The 22,395-nt window shown below is 36.1% G+C and overlaps 1 protein-coding gene across 1 annotated transcript in view; it reads left to right on the forward strand.

The window, feature by feature from the left end:
- The window catches only part of RHEB (Ras homolog, mTORC1 binding), a 66,528-nt gene extending 44,380 nt beyond the window's left edge, over positions 1-22,148 (forward strand). Inside the window, exons 3-8 of the mRNA XM_020977898.2 lie at positions 1,290-1,357; positions 8,490-8,572; positions 18,388-18,444; positions 18,553-18,600; positions 19,264-19,345; positions 21,647-22,148. Coding sequence (XP_020833557.1) covers positions 1,290-1,357; positions 8,490-8,572; positions 18,388-18,444; positions 18,553-18,600; positions 19,264-19,345; positions 21,647-21,739 — 431 coding nt within the window. The 3' untranslated portion in view covers positions 21,740-22,148. The remainder of the gene's footprint in view (positions 1-1,289; positions 1,358-8,489; positions 8,573-18,387; positions 18,445-18,552; positions 18,601-19,263; positions 19,346-21,646) is intronic.
- Positions 22,149-22,395: the final 247 nt, after the last annotated feature.

Here is a 22,395-nt window from a genome sequence, read left to right on the forward strand (position 1 = left end):
ACTGGTTTCCTGTCCAACTTTTTCTCTATATTATCTTTTCACTGTGAAAGCTAGTGTGCTGTTTTAGTGTTAGAAGGAATTCCGTGCAACATGCAGATTGCTTAGGCATGTAATGAGGTTTTGAGTGTAACAGTAAACACTTATTAAACACCTACTGTGTTTCAGGCACTGCTCTTTTCTAATGAATTATTAACAAGTGAAAAGTGTACTGAGTAGAGGAAATAACTCCTCTTCCTCTAATATCTTAGTTCTCCCCTCCTTACCCTTATTTTCTTCTTTCTAGGTGTTAGATCTTTCAGTTTTGTTGTAGGAGGTAGGGGATTGAGTTGTCATTTGTTAACAGAATGAAAGCAACTATTAAATAGTTCATGTATCCCTTTTCAGCTTACTAACCTTAAATGTAACCACATTTCCAAAATAATTATTTTCAGTTTCTGTCTGGAAGCTGTGATTATCTAAAAATTAAAACCTTCTTTGAACTGATTTTACATCAACTTTTATTTGAAAATCAAAATGAAACTATAGGATCATAGGTTAATTATAGTAAAACAAGAATTAAAATCTAACTCCAAATTCAGTACTTTCCCTGCTATATATTCCTAATGTGATGGTGAAACTTTAAATATTTAATAAATGCAGACAAAAAAGTAGAGAAGTTACCAGTTGGTATTTCTCTAGAATTCTTGATTTTAAAAAGTGTACAGGTATTTTAATAAATATTCTGATTTTTTTTTTCCTTGATAAAGAACTGGGCCAGAGTGCTTGTTGCCAGTAAGTTGAGAGGAAATGATGGCCATAACTTAGAATTTTAATTCTTTTTGCAGTTTTATCATACAGTGAAAATTTTTAATCCTTTTTTTTTTTGTACTAAATGTTCTTAGTGCTTCAATTAACATAAAACTTTGTGCTTGGAAACCAGACTTAATATTAATGAGGAGTTTTTAGCCTTTGGAATTAGAATCAAATTTTTTCTTTTATATAAAAAAGAATGCCCATAAGTAAATCTTTAATAGTTTTATGGGTTAGCATTGGCCCATAGTTTGCAAACCTTAAAAAAGATTCTGGGTTTTTACGAGTTCATTGATGACTTGATGTGTGAAAATGTCCTCATGGTGAATAGAGCTAAATGATGAAAACTGGGAGAAAGGATGGTTTTCTTTTGTGTTAGGCTCTTTTAGGTACTTTATGCTCAATTATTCATCAGTGATAAAGCTTTAAAAGTAAGTGTTCTGGGTAGAGGGTTTTTTTTAACTGTAGATTAACATTTAATTCCTTTTGGTTTTTTGTAGCATTTACAAAATTGATCACAGTAAATGGACAAGAATATCATCTTCAGCTGGTAGACACAGCTGGGCAAGTAAGTAATCTCTAGTGGCTTAAAGATCCACACGGTGAAATTGTCCACTTTGGCACTAGCTTTGCTTGTTTAATGCTCGAGAATTTGGAAGTTGTTTATGTTGAACGCATATTAATTGTACAGTATAAATTTTTATATTTCATTTTAAAGAAATTAAGGTTAGTTTGTCCCAAGTATGGATTTTTTTGTGCCTTTCAGAATCTAACTTATCCACATGGTACTACATTCTAAGCCTTGTGATAGTCTCAATACCTGTGTAAATCAGCTAGTCTTATTTAAATGCATGTAGAGAGTGATCTATCCTAATAGATCCTAATTGTGATAATCATACAGTTCGTGTGCTTTCTTCATAGTTAGATACATGTAATTGTTCAGTTAATTGAATATTTATAGTTTTAGAAGAGTTTGTATTTACTGTGAGATTTTGGCTCTCCATTAAAGAATTCTACTTGATAATTGTTCACCGAAGTACTCCCTGTGTGACACTGGAAAAAGTTCTACTTGTTTACTGTTTCCATTGAAAATGCAATACAGGAATAGTGACTTAAATCATATGATGATTCTGTGAAGTTAAATTTGAGTTAAAAGTTATCCTTTGGGGCCAGTAAAATAAAAAGACAGAAGAAAGCTCCCAAATATCATCTGTCCTTTAAAATTCTTCTAAGCAGACTTGGTGGCTTCATTCTGCTTAAAGGTTGTTGATAATGGTTTTTCTTTTGGGGGAGGGTCGAAATAGATTTCAGCCTGTCCTAATTAGTATGACTAAGATTGTTAAAAGTCTGCCGCTCCATAGGTGTGCGGAGTGTGAATTTATAAACTTGCTAATACGCAGTTTCCATTCTTTAGTCCATTTGTGAGCATCTAAATATAAAGGGCTCCCTTCCTGTCTATATATTTGATTTTAGTTTCTTGGCACTGTGACCAGGCCAGGGTATAGAATCAGTATCATCTAGATCCAAACTCTCATTTTTTAAATGAGGAAACTGGAGCCCATGGAGGTTGTGACTTCTTCAAGGTCCCACAGGTGGTAGAGTCAGAATTTGAACTTAGGGCCTGTGACTCTAGGTTCAGTTGGTGCTCTTCCCACTGAACCATTGAGAAAACTTTGTTTTTAATTTCTTACCAAATTGGACTGTGTTTGTTTTTGTTTGTGGGTTTTTTTGTTTTTTTGGAGAGGCACTTGGGGTTAAATGACTTGCTTAGGGTCACACAGCTAGGAAGTGTCAAGTGTCTGAGGGTGGATTTGAACTCAGGTTCTACTAACTCCAGGGCGAGTGCTCTATCCATTGAGCTACCTAGCTGCCCCTTGTATTTTTTTTTTTAACTAATGTATTAGTGTCCTTTGCCCTAGGAGTTAGGCCTTAGCAATACCACCCATAGTACGTAAGACATATGTCCTTACTTCCAATTAGTCTCTCCCTTCTCCATTCTTCCAATCCCCTATCCTTCCAGAAAATCTCAGGTATTATAACTAGTTTTACTATCAGTGGCAATTTTTAAGAGCTCCTGTAAGTAGCCTTCATGGGGTACTGATCTTCTATAAATTACATGATCTTTATAAGACTTGAGAAACCAACTTTAAAAGTGATACTCACAGCCTTTTACTAAGAGTACTATTCAAGAATATTAAATCCAAGGGTTACAAAAGAAATTTGTTTATACTTTTGCTTTATATTTGGGTTAGCATTTTGTAGTGATGATTGATACTTAATTCTTTAGGTTTAACATTCACTCATCAAATCTTTAGTAAATGTCCACTGTGTGCACAACCCAGTACTTAGTACAGGTAGCCTTATTACATGAATATACATTTATTTATTCCTCATAGCAGCTTCTCACTGTGTTTCCCATCCATTTACTGTAGGCTCCATGCCCCCTGTGTGTGTGGCATACTCTCCCATTCTTTGGTGCTTTCCACCTCTTGCTCTGGAAACAGTTATCAAATCAGTACTGCCATTGCTTCTAGAAAGAGATTCTTGGAATCCTTGAAAGCAGAGACTATTTGACTTTGGTATTTGTATCCTTTCCATCTAGCAGAGTTTCTTACACAATGTAGATGCTTAATAAATGCCTCTTGCTCACATAACAAATAAGATGTCATTCCTCTCATAGGAGGAGGAGATACCTTAAAATAACAGAAGAAACATAAATTGCAAAACAAAGGGAATAACATGCAAGACAACATGGTAAAAAAAAAACTGTAAGGGGAATGATCAGAGCAGAGTGTTGATAAACATTTATTAAACGCTGTCCATCTTCAGTGTTTTACTAGGTGTATTGGAAGAGGTACAAGGTTTGTATAAAACAGTCCCTACTCTGAAAAGTGTCCAGTCTAGTAGATTAGACAGCAGATATAGCTATGGTACATAATCTGACAAGATAGCTACATTAGGAAATATGTGAAGTCTGAGGTGTGGAAGGGTTAATAGTTCGGCAGGCAGTGGATCAGGGAAGAAGGTATCATTTGAGTTGAGCTTTAAAAGATTTATAGGAAGGGTCTTAAAGGAGCTCAAAGTAGTGGAGAGAGCCTGATAAGGGAAGAAACATGGAAGCAAGGGTACAGTTGGGTCACCTTGGTTGAAAACATAGATTATGAGCAAAACTATTGCAGAGAAGCCAGTTTAAATTGCAAGTTTTATGAATGAAGAAGTGTGGTATATCAATTGAAGTGGATCTTAAATACTAACCCTTTAAGAACTTGTGATAGTAACTGTTCTTGTGACAGTATAAAAATGAGCAGAGCTCAGTGGAAAAAGATAAATATGGAATGGGTGACTAGAGGTGTAGGATTAAGGGGATATTGAATGCTGGAAGCGTAGGAGTAAATCCTTTTGACATCTTGAATTTCCCACTACAGTGAAGAGTAGCTGTTACCATTCCAATGGGAACCACACTGTTGACCTAAATTAAATTAATTACAAGATGTAATACCTGGAGATAAACAGAAGGGCTGAGGTTTTACTAGACTGCCAACTATCTGATTCTTATGAAAGGATCAGGTAAGCAGATTAAGTCTGATTTGGAAACTAGAGGTTTTCCTTATTTCACTTTTTGTTTTAGAGTGAAAGGTTAGAATTGATTGTTCCAAATGTCTTATTGATTTAAAGTCATAGTGGTTGATTTTGTTGTTCAGTTGTGTCTAACTCTTCATGACCCCATTTGGGGTTTTCTTGGCAAAAACATTGAATTGGTTTGCCATTTACTTCTCCAGCTCATTTTACAGATGAGGAAACTGAGACAGTCAAAGTTTACATGACTTGCCCAGGATCACACAGCTAATAAGAATCTTGAGGCCAGATTTGAACTCAGGAAGATAAGTCTTCCTGATTTCAGGCCCAGTATTCTATCCTGTGTGCCACCTAGCCGTCCTGTGGCTGATTAATATGATGTTATTAATATAAACCTAAAGTCAGCTATTAACTCCCTTCTTCTCTGCAGGTTTAAAATGAATATGGAATGAAGGGATAATTTATGGTGGCAGCAGGTCAGTGGCCATTTTGAGTTTCCTTAAAAACTAGATTGAGCATTGGGGAAGAGGAGAGAAGAGAGATTTCAAAACTTGGAGCTCTGTTTCTAGGAAGTCATGGAAATAGCAAAAATTTAGTTCCATGAATATTCCATGCATATGTGCATTTGCACATATATGCCCTTGTCATTTATTCATATCCACTATGACCTCCCCCACACATATTACCTAAGTTATCATGTTATTATATTGAGAAAAACATTTTTGTTGATTCATGCTGAGTAGGTCACCTCATTTCTCTGTATTTCTAGTGAGAGTTTTGGTTCATAGAACTTCTGAAGGGAATTCATTATCCCCTTAGTATGTTAATGTGCTATCTGTCCTCAGATTACCTTGTATTTACTTATCTGTGTGTATGTTGTAAAATGCAGGCTCCTTGGCAGTAACTAGTTCATTTTGGTGTTTGGATTCCCAGTGTGTCTCTGAAAGGGAATTAATATATACAAAATTTAGAAGACTGCTGAAGATGCATCTTTTTCTTTGGAAGAAAGCATTTAGGATTTTTGTGTCATTTTAAGAGTTTTAATGTTACTGGGGACTGTATACATTTCTCGTTTTTGTTTTCTACTGCAATTTATTCATTAACCATACAAGAGGAGAGGGAAAAACCTTTTTTGGTAACACTGGGCTGTGGGTTTTGCTGTGGAGGGTAGAATTGGCCAGCTAGTACTGGCTTCTTTTTGCTCTCTCCTTCCTGCTGGATAGGATCAGAGCTCCATCTTTCCCAAGCCTTCCCTCTTTTCCTCCCTTTATTTCTGGAGAGTTAATCAGCCGTGCCCTGTTACATCAGTTTGCTTTTCAGCTTGGGGGCAATAAAATGGCCCTCAGGGGCCCAGTCTCTCCTGTTTTATGGAGTTTATCAGACAAAAAAAAATAGGAGTATAATCTCAATAACTGATCCCCCAGTTAGGACAACTCTTAACATTCAGGGAAAGGTTTGCCTCTCTGTTCAAATTAAAATTTTTGTTTATCTCTAGGTAGCCCTTGGCCTCTATATTTGAAGCAAAAATCAAGCTATAGGAAAGGTTTGGATAAAAGAAGCTAGCAGAATATATTACAGTGTCTGTTCTTAAACAGGCAGAGAGAAAAGAAGTTAGGAACTTTTATTGGAACTCATTGGGTAAAGCTGGTAGCTTCAGCCTGAGTCATCTGTGCTGAGATGTCTGTGAAAGGACCTGGTGGCCCTCCACTTTCTCTCTTTACCACAGCTTAGCTCTCCTTTCAGTGTTGCCTTTTGTCTGCTGCCTCTTTGCTTTGGCTCTTTAAATACTGGGCTGAATGTGTTAGTTTGAAGAAAGAATGATAGCTGAGGGTGCTGTGTCCCCACTGCTGCTGCTGGTCAGCTCTTGAAGACCCTATTCATCCCTTTTAGTGTGTGTCTGCCAAATGGTGCCCCTTCAAGAACTCCCAGATGAGACTCTACCTTCTGCCTCAAAGATCAAGATAGTCCCTTGTTCTCATAACCAAAAGGAAATGCTTATCCCTCTGTACTGCATTAATTCTCAAATCCGTCGTCTTCTCCTGTCGGGCAAGGGCTAACTCACTTTTTATATGTTTATATTATATTCCCATTGCCAGGAATAGTGGCACTTGCAGAATGTTTGTTCGTTGAAGCTTTCCTTCATTCTAGATAGATATTTTCATATTCTTTCCTTTTTTGTTCTTATAAATATCTCTCTCTCTGGGAAACATCATCCCTGGGTATATCTTTCATGTCCCATAGCCTGGTTCTTGAGGCTTTCCACCTAATTTTTCTGGCCTTATTTCTCATTTTCTTTCTATTCTTATCCTTTAACTCCCATTCCAGCTAAGTTGGACTAATAACTATTTCCTGACCTGAACACAACCTCCTGCTTCCTTTCATTTGCACAAGCAATTTCCTATACTTGGAATATACTATCTCTCCATTTCAGAATCTTTATCTTCCTTCAAGCTGTATCTTACCTCCTTTCAGGTTTTACTTCTGAAGGGAATTCATTATCCCCTTAGTATGTTAATGTGCTATCTGTCCTCAGATTACCTTGTATTTACTTATCTGTGTGTATGTTGTAAAATGCAGGCTCCTTGGCAGTAACTAGTTCATTTTGGTGTTTGGATTCCCAGAACCTAACTGGTATTTAATAACTCCGTACTGAACTCTTGAAATGGTACCCTTAAAATATTACTTTATAAGTATTTGTAATACAGTATTACATTGATATATGGACTAGCATTCTTAAAAAAATTCTATCACCAATTTCTCTTACAAAAATGGGAGCTGAATTTATATTGAAATGGCTTTAAGACCTAGTAAAATTATTTGCATATTGAGTTCTAAAAAATAAGTCATAAAAAGGAAAACACCAGAAATGGTAGTGATTATCATATGTGGTCATTAGTAAAGTGAGGTGTGATAAAGAGTACAATAGGTTTACCTATCCTCCACATCTTAATATTTTTTTTTCTGTTTACCAGTGGTGAAATACTTAGATTTAGTAGGTGTATATATAATATTGTGTATATTGTCAGTATATTGACTATTATATAAACACCATGTACTAAGCACTATATTAAGCACTGACAATACAAATCCAAAAGCAAAGACAGTCTCAGGCTTCAAGGAGCCTCATGCTAATGGGAGGGAAGGGGCACAGCGCACATGGGAAAGTAGAGTCTGAAGGGATATTTTGGTTCAGGAATGGTGAAGGGGGCCATAGAGTATGGACCCCATCCAAGAGTAATAGCAGAATTGATTTGATCATGGTTCTAAAACTTAAGGGAGTATGGCTACAAGGCTTCTAGTTAGGCAGTTGAGAAAAAGGCTCAGGAGTAGGGAGTAAATTAAAGCTGGCTGGGGTCTATTTGAAATGATGAGTGAGTGCTGCAGTTGCCATTCAGGACAGTGGGGCCCCAAGGCAAATGTTGTAACTTGCTTGAGATCATTCAGCTAGTTAATAGCACAGCTGAGATTAGAAATGATAGTCTTCTGACCCCCAATCTGATTTACTTTCTATTATACAATTGTCAACTCTTTCCTTACAGAACTTACTCGTTTTTTATTACTTCCTTCCACTTAGAAATTTGGGGAGAAGTCAACAGTTAACTCATCTTAACCAGTTAACAAAAACTAGTTTTGTAGTGATGGTTAGAGTGGTGATTTTGGAATAGAGATAATCTGGGTTAGAATACTGTGGTCATTGGGCAAGTCACTTAACCTCCAAGCCTTAGTTTCCTCTAATGTGAAATGGGAAGCATTCTCTGGTGAATATGTTGCAGAATTATTGTGAAATTTAGATGGTCACTATGCAAAGCACTTTGCAGACCTAAAGATGCTGTATAAATGTCAATTATTATTAATATTCTACCCAGGTACTTGCTTTTAAAATATGTCTTTCCTCACTCTCCACACACATTCCTGCCCTAGCCTGCTCTAGATGTATTTGGTGGGTAGAAATGTAATAGCATAGCTTAGTAGTCTTGTTTTATAGTATAGTGAACTAAGAGCGTCCGGTCATGTATTTATTTCAGTGTAACAGTTGATATCCTTTGGAGAAATGTTGATGATGATTGCTTTTTATGTTAGATAATTTCCTTGAATATAATTGTGGTTTTTTTCCCTCCCCACAGGATGAGTACTCCATCTTTCCTCAGACGTACTCCATAGACATTAATGGTTATATTCTTGTGTATTCAGTTACATCAATCAAAAGGTAATAAGTACTCATTGCTGTTATGTTCAGCCCTACTTGATAAACATAGCTGCTATTAATCTTTTAGAAAGAATTCATTTTAAAGGTTATCGCCAAAAAAAACTTAGGTGGGACTTGCACTAAGGAACCATTAGAATGATCAAATGCAACACTTCTTTTGTCCTCTGATGGACCATTAAGCAAAAAAGATAGATAGTTGTTGTTTATATATTCAATTTGAATCATAGAATTAATAAAAAGGATTTGTCTGTGGATTCTTCATATCATTTGCCTTTCTAGTCTCTTGGACAAGAATAAATGAATACTGATTAGACAAGTTCAATGCTGCTTTGCTGGTTTCAACAGTAGAAATTTAAATATAAATTTTCTGTTTTTGTACTTAATGGTACAGAAAGTCTTACAAGTTCTATTTCCATACCTTATGTTTTAAATTATGTTTTTATTATTTTATAATACTTTGCAGCACACAAAAAAGAATAGTGTTGGCCCATCAAAAAGTGTAGGGCATGTAAGTTGGAGTTAGGATGTAATAGTATGTAGATGAAGAATGGAATGAAATTAAGTGGTCCATAGAAGGATCCAATCCAGGACCTTAGCTTTGTTGTCGTGGTCTTCTAACAAGCAAAAAAGACCTGAGTTTATCTTACTGTAAAGACATATATTATAGTCATATTTCAATTAGCAGTACTAGTGGAGGGAAACATTAGTGTGAATAACACAAATTGCCAATGCTCTGCTAGCTTATTGGAGAGTGCTGCTTTGTTTACTTGGCACAGGGTAACATTCTTGCTATAAGGAATAGAGTTTTCACCTTCAATCATCTCAAGGGCCTGGCAGCTTAGGCCAATGGATATCTCCTTGGCAGACTTTCTTCTTTCTGGATCACCCTGAAAGTTCTTATAACGCTTTTTGTTAGGTAACAACTGAATTTGAAGATGAGGATTCCTGGTGAGTTAGCCTATGTTTTAGGGTCCAAAGAACTTCTTATCCTCTAGATATTGAGAGAGGCATTGAAAACAGTTATTTTAAGATTATTTTTGAGTTTAAAAAAAAAAACCCAGAAGTTAGTATTTTCGTCAGTGCTAGTCCAGCATCTGAGAGGCAGGTCCACATTAAAACATTGTCATTCAGTTTGGAACTTTGCTACTACAATCTTGCCGAGTATTACAATTTTTTTTTAAATAACTGTCCTCTCTTCCTAATCCATGGAAAATTGTTATCAATATGCCCTTCAAGCCAGCATCAGTCTCCTTTGAAAGGCAGCATGATGCTAAAAATTTTTCCAGGGATTCCTATTGTTAAGTTAAGTAAAGCTGAAACTCTTTAGCCTGATACTTAAGGCCTTCTGTTTTCCATCCTGCAAACCTATCTTTATGCAACCCCTTCTCCAGCTCAGTAAAACTGTCACTGTTGTCCAGTAAGCCTAGTGCTTTCCCATCTCTGTGCCTTTTGCCTAGAATACTCTTCCACTCTTCCCACTTCCCCCTAGATCTGCCTGTCTGATTTTCACCTTCTTTTCAAGTCCTAATTCAGGTGCCTTTTCTGATTGTTCCTCTTCCGTCCTCTAATCTTTCTTCTTCTTTTGAATTGCCATAACATCCTTTTTTCTTTTTTTACCTTTCATATTCTATCTTAGATTGTTTTTGCTTTATATATATATCATGTCTTCTCTGCTGTAAGCTCCATGAGTGCAGTCTGTGTCTTTTTTTTTTTCTTAATTCTCCACCTAACCTTGAACAGTAGAGCCACTCAAATATTTGTGTTTTTGTTTTGGTTTTGGTTTGGGTTTTGGGGGGCAATTAGGGTTAAGTGACTTGCCCAGGGTCACACAGCTAGTGTCAAGTGTTTGGTCTGAGGCCGGATTTGAAGTCAGATACTCCTGACTTCAGGGCTTTATCCACTGTGCCACCTAGGTGCCCCTCAAATATTTGTTGAGTTAATGAAAGGTGACCATACCAGCAGAATATCAAGGACCACTTTATTCTAAGCTGGCCATAGATAAATTTGCAAACTAGGAAGAATTTGTTTTCTGATGCCCACAACTTCCTTTTATTGTGGACCCCTTTTCATTCCCTTTCCATCTTCTCCTCTCTCAACTTTTTTCCGTTGGTATAGAATTTATCCACGTTTGAAGTATAAATTACTATAGACAGCTGAAATTGTTTTTTAAACAGATTCCACAAAGCCCATAAATAAGATGAAGCTTTAACTGGAATTTCATTTAACCACTGTGATGGTTAGAGGGGTTTTTTTGGTGGGGGGGGGAAGAGAGAGAATCTTGAAATAACATGTAGATGATGGAAGGCAGGTGGCATAATAGCACTAGACTGGGAGTCAGAAAGTCCCAGGATCATAGAGAGTTAGAAAAGACCCTAAACGTCATCTAGTCCATTGTTCTCAATTTGCCGATGAGAAAACTTGGACATAAAGGTTGTGATCCACATAGCTATTAAGTGGCAGACCCAGAATTTGAACCATCTTAGCTAACTTCAATCTCTAGTTCTTCTGCTTCTTAACTGATTTTAGAAGTGGTGCCCTGGGCAAGTCGTTTAATTTCCCTGGGCCTCAGTTTTCTTAAGTCATCTCTAGGGCCTATCTGACTGACAATCTGTGAATCTGGTTGCCAACATTTATGGGTATCACTAGGTCTTATTGTAGCAATAAATTCTGAGAATGTTTTCAGTTTAATTTTTGTCTGCTGAAAACTGTTAAGAATTTACTTAATCTCATATGGATAGTAATAGAAGACCAGATGACTTTCTTGCTGTTATTTAATGCCATATTTGTTTGGAAAACTATCATTTTCAGACGTCATTGCATCACATGTTAAATCTGTTTTGTATATTTTCCCCTTCTTCCTTAATGTTAATTACTGTACAAGTCGTAGCCCGAGAGAACTGAAATGTTGGGTAGGGCTTTCTTTCTTCTTGATCAGCAGTTTCCTCTTCTGGAAGGGTCGTATTGTCAAGCCTATATTAAATAGAACTTGGGAATCAAGCTGAAAATGGTTGTATTTTTTGTTTCTGGGAAAACCTTAAGAAATTGAGCAACAGCTAAACTAGATTTGAAAACGTGGATAGGCAATTGCCTAGGGAAACTAGGGCCTATTAATAGCTAGTATAGCTATAGATTTGGAAGCTGTCTGTCACGGACTTAGGTACTGTCTTGGATAGGCAAGTTCTTTTCCTGTTTCTCCAAAAGCAAAATAGTTAACAATTTTTAAAAGATAGTTTTCCTTTTCATCTGTATAATTCTAAGGCTTTATGGGTGTGTTAAGTAGCAAAATATCATGGAGTCCATGAAACAGCAGGTGGTATTATTATTGTGTTATCTGTGTAAATTGACATCCAGGCTGTAGTAGGTCTGAAGGTTACTTGTGAGTATCTGCAAGACTCTGTGGGGAATGTTTCTAAGCTGTCAACCTATGGTCTTTTCTCATGACTCAAGGAAATTGGTTGAAATTATTCTCAGCCAGAATCATAACCACCAATCATTATTTTGTGAAATGACACAGTAGTGCCAGAATGGTATAATTTAAACAATCAAACAGGAATGCTGTAAAAGCCATCCAGCTTCAACATCTCATTCTCTAGGACTTAATTTCAAATGTGGTGTGACAAATGAAGGTATTCCAACACTCAAAGGATCTCTAGTTTTACTGGGGTGGGTATTCCCTCCACTGACAAGGGAGATCATACCTCGTCTGTAACTTGGGACTCTCAAAGACCAAAATGCTAAAAATTTTGTCACTCTCTGTTCAGCCAAAGGAGGAGCTCTTTCAAAGTTAGCCAGGCTTGTCCTCATGTGGCAAGCATTTGTTAAGTGCCTACTATGTTCCAGGCACTGTACTAAGTGCTAAGGATACAAAGAAGCCCATACTTAGTCTTTGCCATCTGGTAGGACTTGCCAGAGCCTGTGCAGCATAAAGGGGGGGCACTTCCTCAGCAATGACTAGGCTGCCTGAACTGAATGCCCAAGTCCAAATGTGGCCACTCAGTTGTCTTTAGTGAAAAAGGTGTTCTAGAAGAATATTTTCTCTTTTGTCATTCATCTTCCAATTTCATTCTCAAATGTCTTTGGCATGTCTTGGCTGTGCCTCTCACCAAGCTTACTTTAAACCAAGTTTTCCTTCCATTGCTTCTGGTTTTTGAAGTGTTGTTACTTATGTTATTCCATATTTCTCTGTAATATTTCATTAATGAGTTTATATGCTAAACATGTTTCCTTTGCTGTCTCTCTCTGCTTGGAAAGTATTTCATGACTAAGGCAATTTTGATGTGACATACAGTCTTTAGGTCTCTATTATGGCAATTGAATTACATTGGTAAAACTTCTGTTTTACTGATGAAATTTCTCTAATTGGTGTTATTAATTATTTAAATAGATCAGGGTACAGTTGTTTGTATGCCATGCCTTTCCCGTCTGTTCTTTTGCCTTTGTTTAATCCTTATCTTTGCTCTAACAAGCTGGTGACTTGACTAGACACAGATAACCAATTCAGAACTATCATATCAGGCTCTAGTTATTTCCCAACTGTTAAAATAAAGGCTTTGGCAGTTGGGGAGATATTGATCATGCAGGGTTATCTTGATTCATGCATGGTTTTCTGCAGCCAAAGAATTCATCTAAAAAAAACAACAACAACTACCACCAAAAGAATTCATCTCCGTACATAGTTAGGCTGGTCCTTGGAAAATAATCTGTTGCCAGAACCATGTCAGAAGCCTTTGCAGCATAATAGAATCTGCTCAGGATCACCTCCATATTTTGAGGAATCTATGAGGATGGTCAGGTAGTTTTTGGTTTTGGAGTTTTTTCTTTTCAATTTAGCAAACATCAACAGAAACAAATAAGCAACTATAACAAATTATTGTACAAAAAACCATAAACTTTGAGTTATTTACAGTTTATTCTTTTAAAAGTTTGATTCATGCCTTTTGGCGGTGTGTGTTTGGTTTTTTTTTTAAACATCAGTGATTTCCCAATGTACCAGGCCTCCTTCCCCCTATAAAATGCTCCCTATTTTACTTATTTTTCTTTTATTAAAAAAAAAAAGTCAACAAAGCAACCACTTCTTGTATCTCATACTAGTAATCTCCCTGCTCTCTGAAAAGAAGGGAAATGGGGCTTGCCTCGTCTTTTCTCTGAAACTGAGACAGATCATTACAGTTAATTTAAGTTTAGTTGCTTTTTAGTGTTATCATTTACATTAATGTAGTTTTATATTGGTTTTTTTGGTTCTGCCTTTGATTCGTACAGGTTGATACCAGTTCTGTGTAAGTTATTTACAAATGATGGTTTCATTTTGGTATTTGTATCTCCGGAGTCTGACATAGTGCCTAATACATAATAGGGGCTAACTTTTGCCTGAGCATATTTGTCACCTTTTATAGAACCAATAATATTCCATTATATTTACATACCATAAATTTTCTAGTCAGTGAGCAACTTTCAGGTTTTTTTCCTTACTACAAAAAGTGTTACTACTACATTTATGTATTTGCTTTTCTTACTTATTTTGCTGGACCTGTGATTTTATTAGTGTAGGGAATTCCAGAAGAAGCAGCTCTGCTTGCCAGTACAAATGGACACTGCCCTGTCCCTTCAGATCTTAGTGTTTCTGGATTATTGAGAAGTGAAGTACCTTGACCCAGGGTCTCAAAGGCAGGACTTGAGCTCAGGTTGTCCTGATTTTGAGGGTACTTTGCTATGAATGTTTTAGTATATATGGAGTCTTTATTTCTACCTTTGTCCTTCTTGCAGAGATCCTGTATATTTAATCTAAACTGAAGTGTTTTTTTGGAAGGATGGAGCAGATAACATCTCCACCAGTAGTATATGCCCTACTGTATATATATACTGTGCCTTTCCACCACTGACTATCCTCCTCTGGTATCATCTCTACCAATTTGATGACTGGTGTGTGGTGAAATGTCAGTCTTTTTGAATTTGCATTTGTAGGTCATCTGTTTTAGGGAATATTGGGCAGAATTACATTCTTAGGCACTTGGAAGTAGTAAATTTGCCATTGTAACAACAAAATACTCTTTATTATACTGTAAATTTACAGTAAAGGTTTTTAAATATGTTGAAAATATTCAAAAATTTAGGGCAGTTTGGTCTTATCCTGTCAATGTCAAAAGTTGAAAGGAAACGCTGTCTTATATTACGTTTGATGCCCAGGTGCTTGTTAACTTAAGAAAAAAAATTAAATACACATCTGGCTTTACACAGTTATTTCCTAAACACTGTCAGTTTTACCTTTTGAAAATTAAATCACTATTTTAAGTGAACTTCAATGATTTGTATTTTAAAAGATCTTACGGTTAATTTTTTTAAGCAATCCATTAAAACAGTAACTAGGCTTTATTTTGTATATTGAGTATATGTATTCATATCATTTAGTTTCTCTTTTGTTTATTAAGACTGTACTTGGTTTCTAAATGCCTCTGTGTTAAAAACAAGTCAGAGAATACTCAAAAACAAGCATTTATCAATTGATCGATAAGTAAGTGTCTACCATATATAAGCACTGTGCTAAATGCTGGGGCAAAAGACAGTGCCAGTCCTCAAGGAGCTCACAGTCTCTGATGGGGACACAACAAGCAAACAGATCTGTACAAACAAGCTATATATAGGATAAATGGAAATAATTGACAGAAGGTACTAGAATTAGGAGGGGTTGGGAAAGGCTTCCTGTAGATGAGATTTTAGTTGGAATTTTAGGGGAGTCATCAGCAGAGATGAGTAGGATGAACCTACCAGGCATGAAGGACAACCAGAGAAAATGCTCAGAGCTGAGAGATGGAGAGTCTTGTTCATGGAACAGCCAGGAGGCCGGTGTCACTGGATAGAAGAGTCCATGTCAGGGAGTAAGGAGTGAGAGGACTGGAAAGGTAGAAGAGGGTGAGGTTATGAAGGACTTTGAACCCAAACTAGATTTTGTATTTGATCCTCGAGGCAATAGGAAGGCACTAGGGTTTGAGGAGGGTGGTAGCAAGGCTGAATCTGGGCTTTTGGAAAATCACTTTGATTGCAGAATAGAGTATAGATTAGAGTAAACTTGAGGCAGGAAGACGCACCAGCAGGCTATTGCAGTAATCGGGCCTACACTAGAGCAGTAGCAGTGTCAGAAGAGAGAAGGGGGGCATTTTTGAGAGGTGCTGCAAAGGTAAAATCAACAGGGCTTGGCAACTGCTTCGATGGGTGTAGAGGAGGGCGGTGAGAGATAGTGAAGAGTCAGAGTTGTATTATTAAGCATTTGCTATATGCCAGGCAATATGTAAGTTCTGGGGATACAAATATAAGCAAAAACAAAAATAGCCCCTGCCCTCAAGGTGATTATTTCTAGTGGGGAAAGACAACACTGAAAAGGGTGGGGAAGGCATAGAGGAAGAAATTAACTTGAACATGGAGAGGCATGGTGTCTAAATCTGGGCAGTGAGATGGTTTGAACCCTTCCCCAAAATGGAAGTTCCAGGAAAAACTAAAAAATGGGACTATCTACCTTATTTCAAGATGTCATGTCCATTCCAGTTTATCATGAATCAACAACTATTTGCTGAGCAACTTTTCTTTTGGGGGGGTTGGGGGGGAAGATGAGTAAGAGAACTTACAAAGTTTCAGATATTATCTCTGTTCTTTTATATATGTGTGTGTGTGTGTGTGTGTATATATATGTATGTGTATATATAATAAAAAATTTTATTATCTCTGTTCTTATAGAGTTTACAATCACTTATGTTTGGAAAAAGACAGAATAACAATAGATAGTATTTATATAGTGCTTTAAGGTTTGCAAAGCATTGTCTATCTGTCATCTCATTTGATCCTCACAACTTTGGGAGGCAGATGCTACTGTTATCCTCATTTTACAGATGAAGAAACTGAGAGTGACTTGCCTAGGGTCACACAACTAATAAATGTCAGAGGCCAGTTTGGGATTAAGAACTTTCTTACTTGCTGTACTACCTAGCTGCCTCAGAAGAACCAACCCCTTCATTTCACAGATGAGGGAACTGAAGCTGGGGTGTTAAATGCTTTGCTGACGATCACAAGAGAGCCAGCTGACTGCTGTGACGTACTGTTCATGGCTCTAGATGATATGTGTCAGCTTCTGTTATTATTGTTGTGCTTTATTGAGGCTTACAACACACTTTACGGACATTCTCTTTGTCTTTACAATATCCCTGAGAGGTAGGTACTTTCAGGTATTAATGGCCCCATTTTACAGATAAAAAAGCTGAGGCTTTAAGAATCTTACCCCGTGGTCACACACACAGAGCTAGTGTCAGAAGCAAGATTTGAACCTAGTTCAAGTAGTCTTTGCATGATCCCTTGAAAGCTGTACTACCTCTTGTTTTAGATTTTCCAATCTCACCTAACTTCTTTTGCAGTGATTTGTTAGGTACCTCTGTTTTCAAAACAGCAAAAAAAGCCTTTCTGTAAAGACACATTCCCTTCTTTAACCACATCAAAAGCAAGATGAAGTTGCTGTGTTAATATATTCTTGATTCAAGAATCACAAAGTCATTTCTAGTAAATTAATGTTGATTAATTAAATGTTTGATTGATTGAACTCAGTGGTTTTTCATTAATCTCTTGTTGCTTTCCACAATAGGAAGTCTACACTTCTGAATAAGTTTAGTGACTTTACCAAGCTAGGAAAAATACCTAATCTCATTACAGCTAATCTTAGCTTCCTAAAAATGGTGTTTTGTGGTGATTTTCTTAATTATGACAGTACCTATGGTGTCCTGGTATGCTGTGAGTAGAACACCTCAAAGGAAAAGGGGGAGGAAAGATGGCTTTGCCTTCCAGGAAATCACCAGAAAGAGAATGAGTGCTATTATAGGAGATAGTTTGCATCATTTTCCTTTTGTTGTGTTTAGTGTTTTTCTTTGTCTTATGAACTATTTGCCTCTTATTTGCTATTCTGACTTTTGAAATTTGGAATACAAATCACTGGTGCTTCTTTTTGCCTCCTAGTACATAAATATCTTATTTTTAAGACAACCTTTGACTTTGAAATGTCAAAGTAAGGTCTATTAAATTATTAAAAGGTTCCCTTCCTCTCCTCAAAACATTGAGAAAAGTTTTGGGGCTTTACAAGAGGATTTGTCTCCATGTAACTTAGGAGAGAGGCAATGTGGAGCTTTACAAAAGAGCCTTATAAGCTGCAGAATAATTAATGGTAATCTTGTACATTACCAAATAATGTTGGTTAGTGTTCTGTTGTCCTCCCTGTGGTACCTTTACTACTGGACTGAGATTTCAAATAATTGTAGTGAAAGAAAATCACTTGTTTTCCCAAGTCACATCAGAGCTTTCTCCTGTTTATTACAGGACTCTGTAGATTGTGTACTCAAAAAACATTGAACTCACTAGTTCAAATATGACTCATCAGTCATATTTGCCTTTTGTTTGGGAAGATGAAAAACTTGTTTCACGTTATCTTTAAGGAAGAATAGAAAGTAAAACTTTGGAAAACTAAACTTTTGGAAAATAGGACGCAATTTTTGTTCTGCCACTGTTTTGCTTTTTTCTAATCTTATATGAATTACTTTTCTCAAGTTTTCCATCAGAATTATTTGATTAACTTACCTTATTTAGCATGCACATATCAAAGTGCTCAGGGGGAGGAAAAATTGTTCTAAGGATAATGCTATAGATATCGATTTACGTGGTTTCCAAGTGATTTGAGTTTTTTTCTGGATGGATTTGGAGTTTAAAATGCAAACTACTTTATAGCATATCTTTTAAATACCACAACCCTAATATAACGAATATGTGCTTTCATCTTTTTTATTTTGTAGTTTTGAAGTGATTAAAGTTATCCATGGCAAGTTGTTGGATATGGTGGGGAAAGTCCAGTAAGTAGTAAATTTACTCCTGTCTCAACTTAAATCTTCAAAGTAGTATGTATTTTAAAATTTACAGCTTCAGTGAGTTTTGCCCTCTTTTTTTTTTCTCTTTAATAGGATACCTATTATGTTGGTTGGGAATAAGAAAGACCTGCATATGGAACGGTATGTAATTAACATTGCTTTATGAATTGCAAGTTAGATATTAATTTCTAAAACATTTGTACTTTCTGTTCTCAGGTCAAGGAATTGTACTGTTATTTTTCTAACAGTTTTTAAAATTCTAAATTTAGGGAACTGTACAGAGTAGTAGGATCTAAAGTAAAATTTACAAAGTACAATTTCAGTAAACCTACCTTTGCTTGATTATTCATAAACACTTAAATAGGGTGTTCAGATCACACATTACTGGAAACCACTTTTCCTGTGTTCTTTAATTTTGTCTTTAATATTTTATAAAATATTATGGAACTATCTGTAGATGTTAGTACAACAAAATTTTATCGCAGGAAAATAGTTGGAAATTTTGCCTTGTATTGTACTTACAATAAGTTTTGCCTTGGATAGCTGGGAAATACCATTGTGTAAATATGTTCCTGTTGAAATGTAAGTTTAAAATATTAAAATGTAAAACTGCAAAAATCTTTGGCTTCATTAATGTATTAGTTCTGACTACTAACTAGAGTAAGAGTTTACACCTAAACTTAATAGTGTTGAATATTAAAACTGTTCTGCTTTTTAAAAGAATGTTGGCTCCCTAACTCATTGGCAGATATTATATCTGTATCACTTGCAGTCTTTTCTCTCTTCTACCCTTCACCCCTCTAGAGTGATCAGTTATGAAGAAGGGAAAGCTTTAGCGGAATCTTGGAATGCAGCTTTTTTGGAATCTTCTGCTAAAGAAAATCAGGTATGGTTTTTTTTAAGTATACTGACAATTTCAGATTTTATTGTAAATAAAATCATAATCACCACAATCAATTTTCATCCTATAATATGAATTTATAAGTTTTTCTCACACTTTAATGTGATTTTCCTTGAGTGGAAAGAAAAAAAAAAGAAAAACTTTGTTTTCAAAGTCATTATTTCTGGTAATGTAACAATACATTGCACACAAAGGCATCTTATAGGTACAAACTCCTAATTTAGACACTTTACATCCTTGACAAGAAATCTGCTTTTCTAAGCTTACTGTACATGACTCCCCTTCTTGTATTCTCTGGCTCAGCCAAACTGGCCTCTTACTGTTCCTCATACACCACATTCTCCTGTCTCTGTATCTTTGGACAGTCTGTTCCCCATGCTTGGAATGCACTCACCTGTGTGTTTTCAAATTCCTAATTTCCTTCAAAGTTCAGTGTAAGTACCACCTCTTATATGCCTTTCCCGGCTCTCCCCTCCTCCTAGCCAGTAGTGCCTTCCCTGCAATCTCATTACCTGGTAGTTATTTTACATATGCTTTTCTGTGTGTATATTGTCTCTCCGAATAAAATATGAAGTTCCATCAAGGCAGAGATTTTTTACTTCGGTCCTTGTGTCCAAGTTGCTGACTCAAACTAAATACCGTTCTAGTGGCCCAAAATAGTTCAATCTTCCTTAAATCTCCAACTTAATACAAAGTAGTACAGGCTTTGGGTTGGGAGGGGAAAGGAAGGGAACAAGCATTTACTAAGTATGTACTATGTGCCAGGCATTGTGTTAACTGCTTTACAAATATCTCATTTGGAGAGAGTGGAACCTAAGGGTAATTAATGAACTATTATTCTAAACACACCTCTTTGTTTTGTTTTGTTTTTTATTAAAAAAATACACACACACACACACACACACGCTCTTAGTTATTCTTTTACTATTAGGTGTTTCCCCTGAATACTTGAGTGGATGGAAGTTTAGTTTGTATTTATACCTGTCATTAAAATAACCATTTTAAACTTTCATTTGTGTTAGAGGTGTAACAGAATCCATTGAACTCTCAGGCTTTTCATAATTGAATAGTTTCCTAGAGAAAATATGTTTTTATAAAATTGAAGATCAGGTGGCTTGAATGAATCAATGGCTTATATTCTTACATATGCCTTTGAAATTCAGCATCTTCTGTTGAATTTTTGACCTCTTTGAAAAGAGTAGTAAGATCATGGCTTTTTAGTGTAAGCAGTTAAAATTGGGACTGTGAGATCATGGAGTATATATATCTTTAGAAATACCTTGGTGAAGATGTTGAAAACAAGGACTTTTTTCAGAGGCAGCCTAATACAGTGGAAAAGTTACTAGATTTGAAGTCGAAGAGCATGGGTTCAACTCTTACCTCTACTACTTGATAGCTGTGTGGCCTTGGGAAAATTACCACAGTGGGCTTCAGTTCCTCATCTGTGAAGTTAAGGGCCTGAACTAGATGGCTTCTGAGGTTCCTTTTGGCTCTCGGTCTCCAGTGATCCTTAGCACAGTCCTGCCTGCCTACCTGAAATGGGAGGAAAAGAGAAATCAGATGTGATCTCTGAATCCTTTTCAATATTGAACATAAGCCCACATTGTTAAGGTGTGGGACATTTATCAGTAATGGTTCCATTTGTCATATTGAAAAGAGATATATTTTAATTTAAGTCAAAAATAAGTAAAACTAAGTTATGAGAGCCACCCTTAAAGAAAACCAAAACTGCGATGAATGACCATAGGTTTGGAAGTAGCAGGAACCTTGAAGATCATCAAGCCCAGTCCCCTCATTTTATGGATGAGGACACTGAGGCCAGTCTTCTCAAAGCCTTTTAACCATAGTAGGAAAAGATAAAGCAGATTGAATAGCTGAAAGATTTCAGATGGAAAAATATATGCTCACTTCATTATTAATGCTTCCTTTCCAGTAATGGAATGTTAGGTGCTTCTTTAAAGGAGTATTAACATAGCAAGATTTAAAGAAAGGAAAACCATCTGGATACTCACTTTAATCTAACATCCTTCATTATACATAAACTCAAAAGTACCAACTTAAATCCATCTATATAATTTATGAAATATTTTTACTTAGAAAACTGGAGTTTAAAAACACCTGCTATTTATGCGTGATTTTTATTCATTTCTATGCTTTTCCATATACCACTTTGCTCACTTCTCAGTAAGCTAATAGCTATTAAATTTGGCTATACCTGGAAGCAGTAGATGTGTATTTATCAGAATTCTACTTAAAATTAATAGTCATTGCTTTCCTCTTTTCCAGACTGCTGTTGATGTTTTTAGGAGGATAATTTTGGAGGCAGAAAAAATTGATGGGGCAGCTTCACAAGGGAAGTCTTCATGCTCAGTAATGTAAATTCCACTGTAAAACCTGAGGACACTGGGAATATAGTCTACCTGAAGAAGCAAACTGCCCATTATCCTTTAAGATAAACTATGCTTCTTTTTGTCTTCTGTTAACCTTGGGTCAGAGCTTTTTTTTTTTCCCTTCCCTCCAGATTATGTTGAACTCTGACTTATGTCCAAATGGCTTCACTTCCATTTTCAAATTTTAAGCAATCATATTTTCAATTTATATATTGTATTTCTTAATATTATGACCAAGAATTTTACTGGCATTAATTTTTCAGTGTAGTTTGTTGGTTAAAATAATGTAATCATCAAAATGATACATATTGTTACACTACTCTTAACTAGGCTTGGATATCAGTGTTTCTTTCATTGTGTTAAATGTATACTTGTAAATAAAATAGCTGCAAACCTTATATGTTTTGTTGCTTGATGTGATTTTTAAAGATAAAAGCTACCGTACTCAATTCCTACTTTGACCTCTATGAAGTGTTTAGGTTTGTTTTCTAAGAACCTATCAGGAAGAATGAAGAAAACTGAAAAAAGGAAAAACCTATCCTGACCATAGCACTCACTGGAAGGTATCACAGACAGCTTGATGAACGTTTGGTGGCAAACTATAGAGGAAGAACAATTTCTGTCGACAACTGGATAATTTGAGAA

The sequence above is a fragment of the Phascolarctos cinereus genome, unplaced genomic scaffold, assembly GCF_003287225.1.
Source record: "Phascolarctos cinereus isolate Bilbo 61053 unplaced genomic scaffold, phaCin_HiC Scaffold_1;HRSCAF=81, whole genome shotgun sequence".
In the NCBI taxonomy this organism is placed as follows: Eukaryota; Metazoa; Chordata; class Mammalia; order Diprotodontia; family Phascolarctidae; genus Phascolarctos; species Phascolarctos cinereus.